This window comes from Crotalus tigris, unplaced genomic scaffold, assembly GCF_016545835.1.
Source record: "Crotalus tigris isolate CLP2741 ecotype Arizona unplaced genomic scaffold, ASM1654583v1 scf7180000024388.1695876, whole genome shotgun sequence".
Lineage (NCBI taxonomy): Eukaryota > Metazoa > Chordata > Lepidosauria > Squamata > Viperidae > Crotalus > Crotalus tigris.
Genome location: NW_024100558.1, coordinates 592,219 through 613,127, shown reverse-complemented (window position 1 = coordinate 613,127; position 20,909 = coordinate 592,219). Strand labels below are relative to the sequence as shown.

At 46.5% G+C, this 20,909-nt stretch overlaps 1 protein-coding gene across 2 annotated transcripts in view; it reads left to right on the top strand.

Moving 5' to 3' along the window:
* Positions 1 to 20,909, top strand: part of NKAIN1 (sodium/potassium transporting ATPase interacting 1) — a 42,006-nt gene that overhangs the window by 6,231 nt on the left and 14,866 nt on the right. The window contains exon 1 of one of the 2 annotated variants that reach the window (XM_039329148.1): positions 17,333 to 17,646. The exons of the other annotated variant lie outside the window; for it this stretch is intronic. Coding sequence (XP_039185082.1) covers positions 17,488 to 17,646 — 159 coding nt within the window. The 5' untranslated portion in view covers positions 17,333 to 17,487. Of the gene's footprint in view, positions 1 to 17,332; positions 17,647 to 20,909 lie in introns of those variants that run through there. 2 annotated transcript variants of the gene reach the window in all.

Sequence of the window (20,909 nt, the reverse complement as noted above, 5' to 3'; positions counted from 1 at the left end):
ATTGTTTACCTTAAAGAATCTTTTATTCGAGAAACAAAGTATTGGCACTACATAGTTAAAGCCAGAAACTGAATTCCCCTCCCCTGGGTACAAAGTAGCAAAGCACAATTCCCTCCTCCAATTAACAGTCATAAATCACATTCCTCAATTAGCTTGAAGGGTGGGCTTCTTCCCCAGCTCTCCAGCCCACCAAATTTCTATCAGCTCTGGACCTAATAACCTTAGGTTCCCACAGCTGAGTTATTATTGTTATGACTAGCTAGACTCTTATCCACAACCCCCTCCCAGTATCAACTAACTCTAAAAGCGAAAGAGAAAAGATGGCTACATTTCCATCTGTTGTCAAAGCAAGAACATCTGATGTTAGCAGCGTTGACAGTTTCTTTTTGAGCTAGTACCCAATACCTGGAATTAAGCTATCACAAGTAACTCTAATGGATATTTGGTTTTTAATACTGACTAACCTGGAGAACAGACTTTGTCTTCTGTGCATTTAAATACTGTGTGTGTTATTTAAATACTGCTAGGAATGATGAGTTGACCAAATACTGATTAAAGAGCATCACAATAGTGGTTTGTATACTGTTATTGCCCTAAGCTGCAATATGGTTTGGCTCAATGTCTTGCACAAACCGAGAATCTGTGATTCATAAATCATGCATTATAAGTTAGTATGCCAGCTGATTGTGGTTTACTCAGTAAATTATGAAATTGTGATCTCAGTTCCCTGAGTTTCAGCCTTTCTGTAGCCAAAAGAGCATCATGCTGATATAAAAAGGAACTCTCAATAGACTGGAAAATTTGTTCCAGAAGTTGTTGTTTTTGCTTTTGATCCTGATTTTTGGTGACTGATAACATGACTGTCATATGTTGACAACCTAGTGTCATATTTCACACCTGTGGCAACTTCCAGGCATGTGGATGAAATCTAAGTAGTATAACCATTATTCAATATTCTGGCAGCCAATGTCTACACATCTGGAATTTGCCAAGATTAGACAAAATCATAAAGTAGGTGCTGGTTTGTTCTAAATAAGACATCTTTCCTATGAAGTCATCTAGACTGGAGTCTCCAAACTGGCCAAGGAATTCTGGGAGTTGAAGTCCTCAAGTCTTAAAATTGCCAAATGGGAGACCCTGATCTAGGCAATAGTGGATTATATTGATCATGCCCCTTCTTTTTGCCTTCGAGTGGGTTTTAAGGATTTTTTTTTTTGAGAAAATGCACATTGTGAATGTTAAATTGTTAAATGTGTAAGATGGTATTGGTAGAATTTGTCCATCAGTTTCTCTTTTCAAAAAAAAAGAAGACCCCCAGTATGTTTTCAGCCACACACACCTCTGTTTTTCTGCTTCTACAAATCCCGGAACATCAGTTGACATCATGATTTTGCATATTACAAGACCTTCCAAGAAGTTATGTAGAAAAAGAAGACTTCACAAAGAGACTTTCTCCCTTATAGGATCATTCAGAGTGGTGCTACATGGATAAAATGAGGTGAAATTATACAACTGGAAGGACTACAGTATCACTCTGATTTAAACTCGAAGTAGTAATTAATTGGGAAGAAGCGTACTATCCTAAGGGGCAGATAGCTGCATAGAGCTCTTTAAGCATATTAAAATTAATATGCAAGACTTTGTGTGGCTTCTTATTTAAGATCCATATGACATAAAAAGAAATAGGCTGTTAAGATATTTGAGAATGTTTCAATAGAACTCTTTTCCAAGTAAAGTTTGGATTTGATATATTGTAATCAAATACTTTTAAATTCAATTGCATATGGTCATTTACAAAGGCTTTATAAATAGGGGAGCCTTTAATATTAACATAATATCCTTTAAAAATCAGATTGATTTTTGACTGATTAAGGAAATGTGGGATTTTTCCTGCCCCAAAATCACACAGAAATGATTTTTTTTCAAATTACATCCAGTTGCATCAAAAAATGCAATTATTGGCAGTACTTTTAAAAGAAGAACATCCTAATAGTCAAACCTGCCTGGAATGGTCATGCTTATTGATGTAATATGTAGTAGCATCATCCCTGAACAATTGTTGAATCCTTTAATATCAGATGGGTCTATCTATCGTTACTTGAGTAAAATTGTAAAACCATTCCCATCTCTACTTTTCCATCAAAGTTCCAGAAAACTGAGTAGAATCTTGCTCCTTACTACATTACCTGTATTTGTAATACCATACCTACATTTGTGAATCTCGTGGAAGGTTCTGTGTGAAAGTGGATGGGTTGGTCAAGAGATCATGAATGTGGCATTACTAGTGTTGCCTCCAAGCTTGTGGCAGGAGGAGATGTTAGAGGTTATTTAATTTCTCTATTGGTGAAAAATAAATCAGAAGCTCTCACAGTTGACTGCATTTAGCTGATTCAAATAACTTTATATTTATATAAAAATATTTACAATATCATTCTTCTTTACAGCAACATAGCTTAATTGAAGATTTCTTACAGAGACAGACCAGAGACAAAACTTGAGACTGGAAATCCAGCTCCTAACTCAATACTCTTTTGCACAGACTCAGTAGCACTTTCTCCACATTGGCTGACTGAGTTACCACATGACTCTTCCTGTTCATGAATATTCCAACAGGAGAGGAGGGAGAGGAAGGCAACTCTCTATTCTTCTATATGTGAGTTTTCAATTACACAATTAAAGGCACAATTAGATATAATTACTAGTGCTCAGGAACTGCAACTATTCGTAATAGGCATGTAATCTACTGCAGTCACTGTTTGGCTACCTATCCCCTCTTCCTAATGATTATGGAATGCTTCCACATTTGCATTTTTGCTATGGAAATCATGTTTGGAGCTGACAAATGGCATTTGGGTTGGAAAAGTGGTGGCATTTCTTTGCTAGGTACCAGAATTTTGCAACCCTGAAAAGAGCCACCTTGGCCATTTCAACTGAAGGTCTAAGTTCACCCATTGCTCTATGTTACGGCTTGCTTAAGCATGGTTTATTGAGTACACCACAATTGGCAGGACTCACAAAGCAATCCAAGGCTGACACAAACAAGCTTTGGGTGCTGGAGAGCAGAAGACTCTTCTAGGAGGGTTGGAGGGTGATGGGTAAAGTGATAGATGTGGCTGAGACTGGTATGTGTGGGCAAGGCAGTTAGAAGTTTTGTTTTGACCATGCTAACTCTGTTCTGTTATTGACTATAAAGAGTCACATTGAATTGCCTCAGTATGACGGGAGATAATTCTATTTATTTTCAGACCATTGTGGTCAGACAAAGCTGTATGCTTGCAAAAACAAAAATAAAACAAAAATAAAATAAAAAATGGACTTGAAGGTCAGCAGGCCATGGATCCACAACTTGCCTCTCTCATGCTATGAACAATGGTTCATAGATGAATGTCTAATGTCTGTATATATTTACCTCTGTAGTATGGCTGTAGTACTATCACTTATCTTTATTATCTTCTTCACTCTCCTTCTTATTGGGATGCTGATGGTGATGATGCTGATGCTGATGCTGATGATGCTGATGCTGATGCTTTGCATGGAGAGTTTCTGCACTGGAGACAAATTCCTTGTTGTCCACCTTCTCTTTTCCATTCTATTCTATTCTATTCTATTCTATTCTATTCTATTCTATTCTATTCTATTCTATTCTATTCTATTCTATTTTCTATTCTATATATTCTATTCTATTTTCTATTCTATATATTCTATTCTATTTTCTATTCTATATTCTATTCTCTTTGAACTATGGTGCTGGAGAAGACTCCTGCGAGTCCCTTGGACTGCAAGGCATTCAAACCGGTCAGTCCTAGAAGAGATCAACCCCGACTGCTCTTTAGAAGGCCAGATCCTCAAATACTTTGGCCACCTAATGAGAAGGAAGGACTCACTGGAGAAGGGCCTAATGCTGGGAAAGATTGAGGGCAATAGAAGAACGGGACGACAGAGAATGAGATGGCTGGATGGAGTCACTGAAGCAGTAGGTGTGAACTTAAATGAACTCCAGAAGATGGTAGAGGACAGGAAGACCTGGAGGAACGTTGTCCATGGGGTTGCGATGGGTCGGACACGACTTCGCAATTAACAACAACAACAATTCTATTCTATTTTCTATTCTATTCTATTCCATTTTTTATTCTATTCTATTCCATTCCACTCCATTCCATTCCATTCCATTCCATGATTGTGTTCATAGAAATATTTTAGCCAAAACCAAACAAAACTACATTATAATTGAGATCATAAGACTTAGAGCAATGAGTAGAACATACAAATCATTTCCCACTGAAGATAAAGGCAGCAGGCTAACTAGGGATCCAGGCTATGACCTCCTCTTCTCAGAATCTTGCCGTTGCTTCCTAAAGTTTGTTTCTTTAGGTAAGAGCTTTGTTGTTTCTAATGAGAGGATTGGTCCAAAGAATGATTGCTTTCCAAAAACCCTCTCAAAGACACAAGTGAGCTGAGTTGTTCGTAATAATCTTTCCAATTTAAAAAACCAGCAGTGAATCCCATTCACTGAAAAACTTAATTATGAACTGCTTTAATGCAAAGTACCAATTTCTAGAAGAATACATAAAGCAGCTGAAATCCATAATTATGACATAATCGGTTGTCAAGAGAAAAAAGGGCATTAAAACAGATCTTAAAAGCTTAAGAGTTTTCATTTTCTTTTAAGTTATATTATGAAAGACAGAAAAACTGCCTTATATTGCCTCTGGTTGTTCTATGAACCCAACTCTTTGTGAAACCAGAATAAACAAGTCAAGAAAGTCAACAAGAAAACATTTGATATATTGGAAATAAGAGATAGCTGCTTCTTCTGGCATTTTTTTACTAGAGTAAAATAAAATCAAAAGGCTAGTGGGGTGATACATATGTTTTTGGGAAGGGAATTCAAAAATGTCTTTGCAAGAACAGAAGTGATTTGAGGGGCTGAAAAATATATTGAAAGGGAAATAAGAAAATGCTAAAAACAAAGAGGAAATGTTGATCCTTCTCAAAGCCTTCCCACTTCTAAAAAAAAGCAACAAAGGATCAATGTTGCAATTATAAGGCCCTGCTTCTTCTAATTTGTTGCATCTAAAGCAAGGGTTCCCCCATATTTTTCAATTCATCAATCCTTCATGAAGATTCAGATTGTTCATTGACCTCCAAACATTATGTGAAAATAATAAGTACCAAATTTAATTACGTAATAGTACCACAAATAATAATGAATAGATACAACTCAAGACTGTTCTTGCTACTGTCTCACCACTAACTACCCTTCAGGACCAGGGACTAGCAGTGACCCGAAAAGATTAATTGATCCCCAATCAATTTTCCATCATTTATCAATCACTTGTTGACTCCCAGACATTTACTTGACCCACCTTTTGACCGTAAGCCACTTATTGACCCCTTGGATAATCTCATTGATCCTTGAGGTCAATATTGACCTCATGGGGAACACTGCTCTCAGTGGTAAGGTAGCACCCATTCAGTCAATCCCAAAGAAATGTAGCTTCTTGCGATGCATTTTATTAATTTTATGTTAGAGGCAACAGGATGTCTATCCAGCCCTGTGCCATTAAAAAAAAGGAATTTAGAATCTGATAGTTGCCCCAAAATCTACATGTACAGGCAAGAGTTATTTGAAATAACAGAAATTTGTGGTTACTTGCATTTTATGAGAAGGTTGAAGTTTGACCCTGGCATTTAAACATGCAATTCCATTCCTGTGAGTTTAAAGGCCAAGAGTCTGACACTTTAGCTGCAAGCATAGAGGGGCTTTGTCCCTTTTAAAGTCCAAATTGTAGTGGCAGTTGTGTTTCTCATCTCTTCTTTGTGTGTATCTGTGTTTTTTGGTATATAACTTAACCTTCCTAAAGAATGAAGTGGCACTGAGTCATCTGTATACTGCAAATGACTGTCATACTTGTATGGGAGAGAGCAAGAACAAATTGAAGTCACTAAAAGGAAGATTTTTTAAAAGCCTTTTGGAGTAGAGATTGTGTTTTACTGTGAATACCTCTTAAAAATGCCTCCCCCCCTTTTTTTGAAGCAAAAGTTAGTCCAATGTAGTACAAATGTAATATTGTGATATGGTCCCCATTTGTAAATTTGGAAAGATGACATTCTGACTTTGGAGCGTAAGAACAGATTTTTGTGAGATTTGATAATTTCATAAGATTTTACCTTTTTTCCATCTTTCTTACTCCCCTTCTTATTGGTATCATTATGATTATTATTACTCTGTTGCTTTGCATGTACACTGAGAGCTTTTGCACTAGAGACAAATTCCTTGTGTATCTAATCATGCTTAGCCAAATAAAATAGTCTGTTCTATTCTCTCTCCTCCCCTCCCCTCCCCTCCCTTCCCTTCTCCATTCCATTCTGTATTCCATACCATCATATTCCTATTCCATTCTATTCTATTCCCATTCTATTAGATTCCATTCTTTTTTAATTTAGGAAGGAGAGAAGCAATGAAAGCAATCTTGGGCATCATGGTTACTGATTTGTCATGATCATAAAGAGCAGCTATTTAAAGGATTGTATAACTTAAATCACAATATTTATATTTTGCCTTATCGTGCAAGTTGACCAACATGGCATGGGGTGAGGAATCTCTGTTCATTCTATTCTCTGAATAATAGTCTTGCAATAATTAAAAATCTTGACTTAGCCTAGCTTCAATCACAATTTTAAAATAGCCTGATTGGTCTGGTGCACAGATAACCATAAAGCCCAAAGTGTCAGAACAACACTCAAGGCATAGCAATAATTCTCTTTAAACACTCAAACTGTATCCAAGAGCTCTCACAGAAACATTAAAAGCAGAGCTACACTGGATAAGTTGCTGTTATTGCAGATATATTGTTTTCTACAGGGCCTAAGAATCTAATTATAGAGGTGTTTGGTCCAAGATTTAAATCTTGAGGGTTCCCCCCCTTCCATCCTTCATTATAATTATATTATAATTATAATTAATTATAATTATAATTAAAATTATATTTTTCTATACTGACATAACAGTGTTGCTGGTTTCAGAATGCTGGCCCCAGTCTTGCTGGTCACACCTTGCCAGCTTCAGTTCTGACATGTCTGGGTTTATAGATGAAACCATATAGTAATTGAGCCTAATATTTGATCGCCACAGAGATTTGCCAGAGTTATGCAGTGGCTCTATATATGAATGGGGCTTAAACCTGCAGCTTCAGCCTCTGAAGTATGGAAAAGAGACCTTGAAGATGCCCATCAACAGTGAAAATCAGCATAGAGCAATCTGGTTGCAGTCTTCCTTACTGATTGTGTTTATATATCACTCAAGTTGGTTCCTGCATCAACCTGTTTTTTTTTATTTGCCCAGTCCTGAACTAACCCAGTGGCTTGGGTTAACACAATACATTAAACCACACACATTGTAATTAAGGTTAAAATTGTAATAACCAGTGTCGCAATTTGGAGTCCTTTACTGACAGATTCTCTGAACACACTGTGCCCATTCTCAAAGAGAGTGAATTATTCTATGCCCAGAAGCTTGGGTTAATTGAACAAAACAGGGGTCTCCAAACTTGGCAACATTAAGACTTGTGGACTTCAACTCCCAGAATTCCCCAACCAGCATGGGTCTTAAATTTGCCAAGGTTGGAGACCCCTGGAATGATCAAACTACATTGTGCAAACGCATCCATTGTATTGTATGATCCCAGGCGATTGAATTAATTCAGTCCAGTTAACCTCCCTTCAACCACTTTGCATTTTATAGTTTGCAATTGATGAGATTCTGCATTCTCCAGCACAGGAGATAGAGAATCCACCAATGGATTAGCTCTGTCTTCCTGCCTATTAGACCAAGTCAGCCAAACTTGCCACGCCCCTCCTGGGCTAGGACACACCCAGTCTTGACTTGGTCTCCAGCCCAACAGGACGTGACAGGTTTGGCTCCCAGCTGCAGGTAGTAGAGCTTAATTCCATTGGTGGATTCTACCTTTCTTTTGGCATCCACAGCCATCTCAACAGCGCTGGGATCAGCGCTGCTTGAGATTGTCTGTTGGAGGCTTAGGGGTAGTTTTTTCCCACAGGGCTCTGGGGCTATTGCTGAGGCTTCAGCTTCCCCCTGAGTGAGTCTTTCCCTTTCGGCTGCTCAGTGCTGGGCTCAGCGCTACAGCCTGATCTCTCCCCAACTCCCCAAGGACACTGCAAGGGGTTCTCCTTCTAGTTTAGTGTTGAATCGTTCTGGCCGCCAATTTGCTTTTCGTGGGCGAGCCGTGGCTGCCGATCAGACACCCGGGGGGAGGAGGCTTTTCGAGACTGCACCCTTGCTTACCTTCTGGAGCGCCCATCCCAGGCAAGGGAAGGCTCATGCGATTGCCGCAGAGCCATCGACGGCAGTTTTCACGCCTCTCCCCTCCGAAGACAGCAAGGGGCTCACATGATTGCCGTGGAGCCATCGGTGGCAGTTTCACACTTATCCCCTCTGAAGGCAGCAAAGGGGTTCTCATGATTGACGCGGAGCCATTGGCAGCAGTTCACAAAGGGCTCATGTGTTTGCCACGGAGCCATTGTAGGTGACCTTCTTTCACTTCTTTCTACTGTGAGCTGATAGGCGCGGCCACCATTTTGGCCACGCCTCGTTGGTAGCCGGGAACGTCAGGCTTCCAATGTGCGAAGGCCGAAGACTCTTAAAGACTCTTGTCAGCGGCGCGGCCACAATTTTGGCCGCTGCTTGCCTGGCCTGTATTCCTCCTATGGTTGCATAAGCCTCAATAACATTGGTGTGGACGCCATTTTGGCTGTCACCGGCCGGGCCTGTACTACTCCATCCCGTGTGGCCGACATTTTGAGCATGTGGCGGGCTGCTGCATTTGCTCTCTTGGTCATTCTTCTGTTCAAGCCCCATCCAAGCGGGGACTGAGACAACAGGTTTAGTCACGAAAGTTCCACTCTATACCCAGCCTAACTGGTGAACAGTTATTTGACCTGGCCACCATTTAGCGGGCTATGCATCATCTGGCTGTCACCATGGCTGTGGTTTTGCTGCTACCATAGATCCAACCCGCCCAGCGAGCGTGCTGATTAAATTACCTCATCGCTACCAGCGCTCTACGAGCAAGCAGGCTGTCATCACTCAGTGATCTTGCTGTGGACATAGGCACGACCGGACCCCTTAGGGGGTAGCAGACTTACTCAGTTACCGGTCAGGTGGCCAGGGAGCAGGGGGAACCAAGTAATACATCCCCTGCTCCAGCTCCTTTAGCCTAATCTGTGAATTGATCCGCTACTAGAGCTCCCTCTCTGCACTTCCTGAGATAGCTCACCTAGGGATGGAGGACTCCACTGTGCCCCAACCCAAGGACACCGCCTCCCCATCCACTAGCCATAAAAGGCACAAGTCCTCCAAACAGGAGGCAGCAGGCAGGATCAAGGCCAAGGCAAAGACCATTTCCGGAAGGAAGCCTTTCAAATTGGCAGAAAAACAGGCTAGCAGGAGACACCAGGCTTTGGAGAAGGAATTCTCAAAAATGCAGAGGCTGGCTAGGGCAGAGGAGGAACGGATAGAGGCCTCGGGGTTTGACCTCCCCCTGGGGCCCCGCCCTCCACTCAAGGGGTCTGGTCCCCGAAGGGTATTGCCATACACCTCCTTCTGGAATGGATCAAGATTCCAACCATCCACCAAGCACCATTGGCACCCCGGGCCCCACATTCAGGCTCAGAGGCCACCTTCACTCCCATGGCCGCTGGGCTCAGGGTGACTGAGCCCGAAGGCCCCACTTCCGACGATCGCCTTCAAGCCCTGATTTCTCAGGTGATTGACCGGGCAATTGCCGCCAGGTCTTACCACATGCCCAAGGCCGAGTCAATGGCATCAATTCCATCTCAATTTCCCTGATTGGGTGCATCTGGGTATCCTCCCTCACCTTCCTGATCCTCTTATAGCAGGGCTTCTTCTCCTGCGGAGTACGACCAATCAGACATTCCATGGTTGGAGGAGGAGGACCTCCCCCCAGATCCTCCTCCATTTGGTGGTCTCTTTAACCCAGCCCTCTTTTTGCCACTGCTTCACAAGGCCAGTACAACGGCCAACATAGGTCCTGATCGGATCCCTCAACCAGACCCTTCGCCCAGTTCAGATCTGAACCCAGTGTTTTTTGAGCCTATCGTGGCTCAGCACCACGTTCCTTGTCCATCTCTCTTCTTGAACACCGTTCGGAAGCAATGGGTCTCACCAGGCACCATCCCTCCCCTGGCAGGTACAGACAGGAAATTGTTTAGTGCAGCGCCAGACTTGGCTGATGCCCTGGAGGTGCCAGCAGTGAACAAACCCCTGGCCCCTCTCTTGTCCTTGTCCACAATGTCAGGGGATATGGCAGAGGCACTGAGGGCTGAGGACAGGAGATGGGAATTGACCTTCTGCAGGACTCACCAGGCGGTGGCGTGGGCAGTAAAAGCGGCCACTTGCGCATCCTTTTTTGCCAGGACCTCTCTCCTCTGGCTCCGTCAACTCCAAGCCAAGCTCCCTCTGGAGGAGGTACACACTCACCAAGACCTGAGCAAACTGGTTGCAGCGATGGAGTATGTCTCTGACGCAAAATTGTATGCGGCCAGGTTTTTCTCAAGGACCATGGCATCCAATGTCACAGCACAGCGGATGCTATGGCTCAAGCATTGGCAAGCTGATGCCAAATCCAAGTGGCGTCTGGTTGCAGCCCCTTATCAGGGAGATCAGCTCTTTGGAGAGGCCCTTGCACCTTATTTAACTGAGAATAAGGACAAGTGGAAGGTACTGACCCACTTCACCAGGCGGGCCGACAGGTGTGCTAACCCGTATGCACGCAGACACTCCTTTCGGTCAGGAATGGGCTCGGGACCAGCACAACCTCCCCGCCCCTTCCCGGCCACACCCCTCCATCTGACAGAGAGGGTCCCAGACCCAGGCAGCAGTATCAGGGCAAGTGGCCCTTTCTGGGGGGGTCGACCTTTTAGAAGGTCCAAGTGTCTCCCGGGCTGCCCCTTCAATAGGTAGTAGACTATCCCTCTTTGTCCACCAGTGGGAAGCCACCACCACAGACTCCTGGGTCCTCCAAACCATCCATTACAGCCTGTCCCTGGAATTCATGTTCAGGCCACCAGGGCGCTTCATTTCTTGCCCCCAGTCACAGAACCCAGTCAGAAAGGGCCTCATGCAAGAAGCCATTCGTCATCTTTTAGACATAAGAGCCATAGAACCGGTGCCAGTTGGGCAACGGGGTGGGGAATTCTATTCCATCCTCTTTGTGATTCCCAAGGGCTCGGGAGGATGGAGGGCTATTCTAGACCTCAAAGGTCTGAATTCCCACATTGTGTACTGAAAATTCAAGATGCAAATGCTCCAGTCCATCTTAGGCAGCGTCAGAAAAGGAGACTTCCTGACGTCCATAGACCTCACTTAAGCATATCTCCACATCCCCATCCTCCCCGACCACCGGCAGTTCCTCAGGTTCTGTTATATGGGCCATCACTACCAATACAGGGCTCTGCCATTCGGCCTCTCCTCAGCTCCCAGGGTGTTCACCAAAATCCTGGCGGTGCTCGCTGCACACCTGAGACCGGTGCCGGAACACATTCAATACTACCTGGATGACATTCTCATCCAGTCGTCCTCCCTTACAGTGGCCTAGTCAGACCTGTCATTGTCGATCAAGGTCCTCCAAGAGCACAGGTTCTCGGTGAACTTGCAAAAGAGCCAGATGGTTCCCTCAACCCGACTTCTGCACCTGGGCACCGTCACAGACCCAGTCAGTTGCCAGATTTATCTATCCCAGGAACGTTGGGACAGCATCTGGACCCTGATCCTCAAGGTATGCAGGGAGCATGTAGTGACGTTGGCCCTGCTTTCCCAACTCTTGGGAAAGATGGTTTCGTGCATCGCGATAGTCCCTTTGGCCAGATTGCATTCCAGGAACCTCCAATGGTTCCTGCTCTCCTTCCAAAGGTCGGGCACCAGCTCCTCCAACCAAAGGGTAAGGGTTCCTACTCAGACCCTGCGGTCCCTCCGATGGTGGTACTCACCAGCGGTAGCCAGAGGGTCATTCTTCAAGGAACCTGTCCAGCTCATGCTTATGACGGACGCCAGTCTGTTCGGCTGGGGAGCACACTTTCAGTCTCAGTTCGCCCAGGGCCAATGGTCCCGGACAGACCTGAAACACAATATCAATTGGTTGGAGCTCAGAGCCATACATCTGGCTCTCCGCCACTTCTGCAACAGGGTTGCGAGGCAACACGTGCTAGTCTTCATGGAAAACGTGGCAGCAAAGGCCCACATGAACCATCAAGGGGGTACCCGGTCCAGGTCCCTCATGGCCGAGGCCCAGTTATTGGGCTCCTGGGCAGAGACCAACCTGCCCTCCCTCAGGGCCAAACACGTCTCAGGGGAGGCGAATCGGCAGGTGGACTTTCTAAGCAGGTCGACCATGGATCATTCCAAATGGCGTCTGCACCCGGATCTCTTCGCAGAGATAGCGCAGCAGTTTGGACAACCGTCATAGACTTGTTCACTTCTCCGACGAACTCCCAGCTCCTGAGATTCTTCTCCCAGTTCCCATCCCCAGGGGCGGACAGAGCAGATGCTCTTCAAGCCCCCTGGCTGGGGGGCCTGCTTTACATGTTCCCCCTCTCCCTCTGATCCTGGTAGCCATCCGCAAATTGCTACAGGAACGGTCGGAGGTACTACTTGTGGCTCCGTACTGGCCACGGAGACCGTGGTTCAATGACCTTGTGAATCTCTCCCGTTCTCCCCCATGGAGGATTCCCCCGGATTGCATGTCTCTCCACCAGGGGGTTCTGCAACACCCAGAACCCCAGTGGCTGCAGTTAGCCACCTGGCACTTGAGTGCTGGATCCTGACTCAGGAATCATATTCGTCGGGAGTGATTTCCATGATCCAGGCCTCCCGACGGCCGGCGACAAATCGCATCTATGACTCCATATGGAGGAATTTTTGCCACTGGTGCGAGTGGCAGCAACTGGATATCTCGGAATTGTCAATTCCACAGATTTTGGCGTACTTGCTCGAAGGCCTTGATAAGGGCTTAGCGCCTAATACCATCTGCATGCAGGTTGCGGCCTTATCGACCTTACTTACTTGTGCCAATTCGCTTCCTTTGGCCTAGCACCCAGATTACGCTCCTTTCTCAAGGGCACCACCAACACAAAACCACCTGTAATACATAGGTATCCCTCTTGGGAGTTGCTATGGGTACTACGGATCCTTACCAAGCCACCGTTTGAGCCTATCCTAACTTGTGCTCTGCGGTCCTTGTCTCTCAAGGTCACCTTCCTGGTCGCTAGCACGTCGGCCAGGTGAATCTCTGAGCTTGCGGCTCTGTTGGTCAGGAATGACCTCTGTATCCTTCACCGGGTCTGGGTGGTCCTTCGATTGAACCCTACATTCATTCCCAAGGTCAACACCCTTTTTCTTAGGGTCGGAAGATTGTCTTGCCGGATTTTTGCCCAAACCCGTCTCATGACTTGGAACAACAGTGGCACACACTGGACATCCACAAGGCGCTACGCTATTATATCAAGCAAACGGCGCCCTTTCGCAAGTCTGAAGCCCTCTTTGTTTCATTTCACCATGCCTCTCTGGGACAGAAGGTGTCTGCCTCAACTATAGGCAGGTGGATCAGGGCTTGCATTGCGGAGGCGTACCAGTCGCCTTCCCTGTCAGTCCCAAGTCATGTCACAGCACATTCCACTCACAGTGCTGCGACCTCCGTGGCGTGGGCCATACAAGCATCTATCGAGGAGGTCTGTAAGGCAGCGATGTGATCTTTGTCTTCCCCATTTGTTAGGCATTATAAACTAGACATGGGTCTGCCTTGACTGCTCTCCTTCCATTGGGACAGTAGGGCTTTGGTATGTCCCATTGGTGGATTCTCCATCTCCTGTGCTGGAGAAGATGCGTTGTCTTACCTGAACACCTTTTCTCAGCATGGAGATGGAGAATCCACTCCCGCCCTTAGGGTCCTTCAGACCAGCGTTAGGGGTCTGGGAGCCATCATGTTGGACTGTCATCAGTTGCTTTCACCCTCGTCAAGACTGGGTGTGTCCTAGCCCAGGAGGGGCATGGCAAGTTTGGCTGACTTGGTCTAATGGGCAGGAAGACAGAGCTAACCCATTGGTGGATTCTCTATCTCCGTGCTGAGAAAAGGTGTTCAGGTAAGACAATGCTCCTTCTCATATTGGCCTTGGGCAAAGCCCCCAACTTTCTTCTTCCTTTATTCAGTTTGCAACAAGAGGGGGGGCAGAAGAAGACAATTTGCATCTTGGGTGTGTGTGTGTGTCCTTGATGCTCTCTAAGCTTGCTTGTTTTCTTGCACCTTGCTTTTTTCTTCTTTCAGCTTTCTGTCTCCATTTGCTTTGTATTGGGAGAGATTGAATAAAATAGAACACAATTGATGCTTTGGAAGCAGATAGACTCAAGGATACAAAACAGCCTTGTATTGCTGGATAGCTTACTGGGGAGCTATCTGTAGTCAGGAAAGAGCATCCTGCTTTTCCATAGCTTGCTGGGTAACCATTCTGTTAATATGAGGGCATGTTACCATTCAACCACAAATAACTTCACCTGCAATTTAAGTGAAACCTAATTGTCAGCAATTTAACTGCTGTTACTAAAGAAAGCAATAATCAGGGCATACAGTCATCTTCATTTAAACCCAATTAAGCCATCAGCTTGTGCCTTTCTATCACGATACAGTAGCATGGTTGTAGTAATGCCCAATGTGCAGGCAGAATGCTTTCTAGCAGAAGATTGTTATATGTAATAACAAAATCAGCAGATGCTCATCTGTAGCAATTTGTTTTGCAACCAAGCTTGCAATTATTTTTTCCAGACTCTTAAAATTGTGGCAAGGATTCTAGGCTCGTTATCTGTTATCTGTTTGGTTGTTGTCTTTGTTCTCTTGGGAGGTGATAGGAGCTGAAATCCACCTTGGAGGTACCTGTTTGGAGCAAGCTCTTGTTGAACTTCTCAAATGGCATAAATCTGAAGAGAGAATCAAGGCGAAGGCATAAATCTGAAGAGAGAATCAAGGCGTTATCAGATACGCAGATGGTATCTCACTCTTTTTACATGTACTTGCCCTGCAGCCTTATCTCCTCATTGAGGATTCACATCCTCCCTCCCTCCCTTGTAGATATGTTTCCTAAACTCCTAGAAAATTGATGGTTAATACTACTCCCACAAGTAAGAAGGCTCAAGAACCCAAGATTGCACATGGACTTTCTATGATGGTAGTAGATGTTTCACTGATTCAGAAATGGTTACTTCTCCAGCATGATGGGTGTAGAATCCACCGGTGGGTAATCTCAGCCTTCCTACTCAGTTGAGACTAAGTCAGAAATTTAGCCACGCCTCCTTCTGGGCTGTACCTTCCCAGTTTTTGACTTAGTCTCAGCTCAGCAGGACGCAATTGGTTTGGCCCCTCTGTTTAGACTAAGTTGAATGAGATAAGTTAGTAAATTGATTAGTTTAATATTTCCAAATTCTAAAATTATCTTAAATTAGCCCTTTCTACATTTGACTCCAAATTTCGCAGGCTTATTCACTTGCAGCTAACTACAGCTTCGGCTCCAGCGAGCCTTGCAGGCTCCATACGAGCTGATTTTTTTTTTTTTTTTTTTTGGCCATTCCAGATTTACCGGAGCAACAGCAGCTCCGATCAAGCTGATTTGCAATAAACGGGGATTTGTCTTACCTGGCGATTTCCCTCGGAGCCTGGGAGGTCGGACGGCCTCATCTGGACTGCGTCGTCGCTGCAAGACCTTGATTGAAGCAGTTGATGCTCCGGATCCCAGCGGAGGCTGCGCGACATAACAGCAAGTTATTATTCACTCTAGCTTTAGAGCGAGGGGAAAAAAGCCTCTAACTAACAGGCAGAGCTTCCTCAGGGCCCTTCCCAGGCCTGGCAAGGCCAGACCGCTTTTCTGTCGGCCGTTAATTTTGGCGCGGTCGCCATTTTGGGAGCATTAACAGGCGCAGCTGCCATTTTGAAAGGCCTCGTGCACTTTAAGTGAGCAGCTGGGCTTTCTTTAAGCCCTTATCTTGGCCTGCTGTGACAGGCTTGAAACGGGGGGACATATTCCAGTGCTCTTTATATATAGGGGTCACGGACTTGTCCACACTATCTAAAAGACAACAAGAGCAGAGGCGCAGCCACCATTTTGAATTTTCACCTATTGGCCATATCTATTAATTGCAGCAGGAACTCTTATTTTTTTCCTGAATTTCAACTCAACGAGGGGAATTGCAGTTAGATTCCACCTATCCCAATTAGTTTTGTGGCGCTGTGCCGCAAGGCCTAGACAGGCAGTTCTAGTGGACTGTCTGGCTGTTTGCCATTGCTATTGCTCAGAGCGTGGGATTTCCCTCTCTGACAACCAGGTCTGCGTGTTGGTTTCCCCCCATTCCTGGACATCTCCTACCCGGAATATCCAGGGTGCAATGGCAGACAGTGCAACTCCTCAGCCATCACAGGGCTCTGATGTTCCCCCTCGCACAAAAAAGTGTAGATCATCTGAATTGGACACGGGGGGGAAGAAAAAACCCAAGGCAAAGGCCTCATCCACTAAAGAGCCCTCCAAGGCAGCTGAGTGAGAGGCCTCGAGGAGACATCAGGCGCTGGAGAGGGAGTTCTCCAGAGCTAAAAGGCTCATGTCTAGTGAAGCAGAAGTGGTTCCCCCCGTTTCACTGGACCGTTCCCCATTTGAGCTTCAATTCGCGCCTTTCCACGATGCCCCTAGGGCATAGTCTCCTCAAGGGGAAACTGGATAGGTTGGTCCCCCTCTTTCCTCCTCTCCCACAACACATCAGGGCCCTGAGGCCACGCATACTCCCACAGCAGCGGGCGTCCATCCACAGACCAACAAGACATGTGGTCGGATCAATTTCAGGCCTTTATGCACCATGCATTTGCGCAATTTATGGCCTCCTCCATGGGTCAACGACCCTCGCAGGTGCCACCTCCTCCACAGATATCTTTACCTCAAACGGGTCATGCCCTGTTACTGGGTTCTGGCAATTCTGAGACATCCTCTCAGTTAGGTGAGGAGGGATCCGTGGACCTTGAGACGGCTGACATGCCCATGTCAGAGGATGAGGAGACAGGCCCGGACCTGGCACCAACATCTGGACTCTTTGACCCTTCCCTATTTAGGTCATTACTTATGAAGGCCTGCACCATGGCCAACCTTACTCCTGAACAGGACCCTAAACCATCTACCTCCTCTGCCCAGGACTCGAACCCTTTGTTCTCAGAGCTGGTAGTGGAGGAGAAACAAATTCCTTGCCCAAACTCCTTCCGCAGTATGGTGGAGAAACAGCGGTCTTCGTTGGCCACTCTTCCTTCTCCCAGTGGCACTGAGAAAAAGTTTTTCAATGTCTCTTCTTCCTTTTCTTCCCTCCTGGAGGTGCCTATTGTGGACATTCCACTAACTTCCTTGTTTTCTACCTCCACAATTCCAGGAGATATGGCAGAGGCCCTGAAAGCGGAGGAAAAGAGATTTGAGTTTTCTCTCCGCAGAGCTCACCAGCCCTCGGCATGGGCAATTAAGGCAGCTACATCATCGTCTTTTTTCGCCAGGTCGTCCATCATGTGGCTCCACCAGGCTCTCATCCCTCCTGACCAGGTGCGAGCACACTAGACGTTGGGCAAATTAGTTGCAATGTCTGAGTATGTGGCAGACGCGTCGCTCCACTCTGCCAGGTACTCCGCCAGATCCATTGCAGCCACGGTCTTGTCCCGCAGACTGCTGTGGTTGAAACAGTGGCGGCCGACCTGAAATCCAAGTGGCATCTATCGACCGCCCCATATAGCGGAACACATCTATTTGGCCCAGTTCTTGAGCCGTACCTCATAGAGGGAAAAGACAAGCGCAAGGTTCTTGCACACTCCTCTAAGAGGTCGGACAGAAAGCCTCAACAGGATTTCCGTAGGCAGCCTTTTCGTACAGGAGGTACCTGGGATTGGAGGCAGCCCTTTCGGGCCGGGCAGTCCTGGGAATGGCCCAGAGGCTCTCGATCCTTTCCCCCTAGACAGGATTGACAGCAGGACCGCCAGAACCCTGGAGCCAAGGGCCAGTACCAGTCCAAATGACCCTTCTGGGGCCCTGGGGGCCACCCGTACAGACGGAACAAGTGACGCCAAGGAGGACTCTCCCATAGGGGGTCGCCTGTCTCTGTTCAGTGACATTTGGGAGGTCACCACCACGACTCTTGGGTGATAGATACCATAAGACATGGAGTTGTTCTCCAATCCTCCAGAACGCTTCCTACAATGCCCCACCTCAAGAAACACCACCAAGGCCAGTCTGGTATCCACGGCCATCTCTCACCTGCTAGAGATAGAGGCCATAGAGCCAGTGCCCATGGAACAGAGAGAACAGGGATTTTACTCCATTCTGTTCGTGGTACCAAAAGCCTCGGGGGGATGGAGGGCGATATTAGACTTAAAGGGTCTGAACTACTTCTTGACCTACAAGAGGTTCAAGATGCAGACTCTCAAGTCCATTCTAGCCAGCATCAGGAAAGGGGATTTCCTTTCCTTTATAGATCTGACGGAGGCTTATCTTCACGTCCCGATCCTTCTCGAACACCGCAGATTCCTCCGGTTTTCTTACACGCACCGGCATTTCTAGTACAAGGCTCTCCCATTTGGCCTTTCTTCAGCCCCACAGGTATTTACAAAGATCTTAGCGGTCTTGGCAACCCATCTGAGGTTGATTCCGGTGCGCGTACAATGTTATCTGGACGATATACTTATCCAATCCAGTTCTTTCCATTTGGCTCAGTCGGTCCTGGAAATCACCATCTTCAAAATCACGGGTTTTCGGTGAACTTCAAGAAGAGTCACACAACCCCTTCAACTCGCCTCCTCCACCTAGGGACGATAATAGATTCAAATCTGTGCAAGGTCTTCCTTTCTCAGGATCGCCGGAACAGCATCCGGACTCTTGTCCACCGGGTTCAGAGGGAGAAGGTAGTCCCTCTGGTCCAACTATCTCAACTGTTGGGGAAGATGGTCTCTTGTATGGGGATCATTCTGTGGGCCAGACTACATTCCAGAAACCTCCAGTGGTTTCTCCTTCCTTTCCAGAAACGGTGCATGAGTTCATCCACCAGGAGGGTGAGGGTTCCACACCAGACACTATCATCCCTTCTGTGGTGGACCTCATCGGCAATGGCCAGGGGGTCCCTCTTCAAGGAACCTATCAGGCTCACCTTGACCACAGACGCCAGCCTGTTTGGCTGGGGGGCTCACCTCCAGAATCATCTAGCGCAGGATCAATGGTCACGTTCGGACTTAACCCACAACATAAACTGGCTCGAGCTCAGAGCCATTCATCTGGCACTCCGTCAATTCTCCACCTTAGTGGTGGGAAAGCATGTTCTAATACTGACGGACAACGTGGCAGCCAAGGCACATGTCAACAGGCAGGGAGGTACCCAGTCCAGGTCTCTTATGCTAGAAGCTCAGAGCCTGGGTTTTTGGGTAGAGTCCAATCTGGGATCCATCAGAGCAGAGCACATATTGGGGGAGGTGAATCACCAAGTAGATTCCCTAAGCAGGGTTACGGTCGACCACTCGGAGTGATGCCTGGACCCAGCTCTGTTCAGGGAGATCTCGGTCAGATTCAGACAACCCCAACTGGATCTATTTGCCTCACCGAAAAACTCCCAACTGCCCAGATACTTCACCAGGTTCCCATCCCCGGGGGCGGAGGGAACAGACGCTTTTCGCAGCGAGTGGCCCAGAGGACTGCTATACGCCTTCCCTCCCCTCCTGCTGATACTGGTAACCATCCACAAACTGCTTCAGGAGCAGGCGGAAATCATCTTAGTTGTTCCACACTGGCCAAGGCGACCGTGGTTTGCTGACCTTGTGGATCTTTCAATCTCACCGCCATGGAGGATTCCTCCAGATCGCATCTCCCTCAGCCAGGGGACCCTTCAGCATCCGGATCCCCAGTGGCTCCAGTTGGCCGCCTGGCACTTGAGCGGGAGAATTTAGTCAGACAATCCTATTCGTCCGGGGTAATCTCGATGATCCAAGCCTCCAGGCGCCCCTTGACTAATAGGATTTATGATGCCATGTGGAAGAACTTTTGCACGTGGTGCACTAGGCATCATCTCAGACCATTGTCGGTCACCATCCCTAACATCTTGGATTATCTATTGGAAGGTATGGATAAAGGATTATCTCCTAGCACTATCCGCAGATAGATAGCGGCTTGTCAACGGTACTTACTTGCGACAATCTAGTTCCATTAATGCAACACCCGGTAGTCGGCACCTTTCTCAAAGGGGTGACCAACGCCAGGCCGCCTGCAGTTCATTGTTATCTCTTTTGGGATCTTCCACGAGTGTTGCAAGCACTAATCTCTTCACCGTTCGAACCCATCTGGTCTTGCTCACTTCACTTCTTTTCTCTGAAAGTTGCCTTCTTAGTCGCAATCACGTGGGTCAGACGTATTTCGGAACTGGCTGCTCTCTCCATTAGGAGTGACTTGTGTACCTTTTTCGAGGATAGAGTGGTTCTTAGATTGGACCCGTCCTTTATTCCGAAGGTTAATACCTGGGTCCATAGGTCCCAGGATCTGGTTCTTCTGCACTTTTACCCTAATCCATCACATAGACTGGAGAGATAGTGGCATAAACTAGACGTGCGTAGGGCTCTGCGCTGTTACATTAAGCGAACCTCTGCCTTTCATAAGTCAGAGGCTCTGTTCATGTCTTTCCAACCCTCTTCCATGGGTCAGAAGGTCTCCTCTTCGACCATTGGAAGGTGGATTAAGGCATGCATTTCCCGTGCCTATCTCTCGCAGTCTCTTCCAGTCCCTACATACATCACTGCCCACTCCACACGCAGTGCAGCTACGTCAGTGGCCTGGTC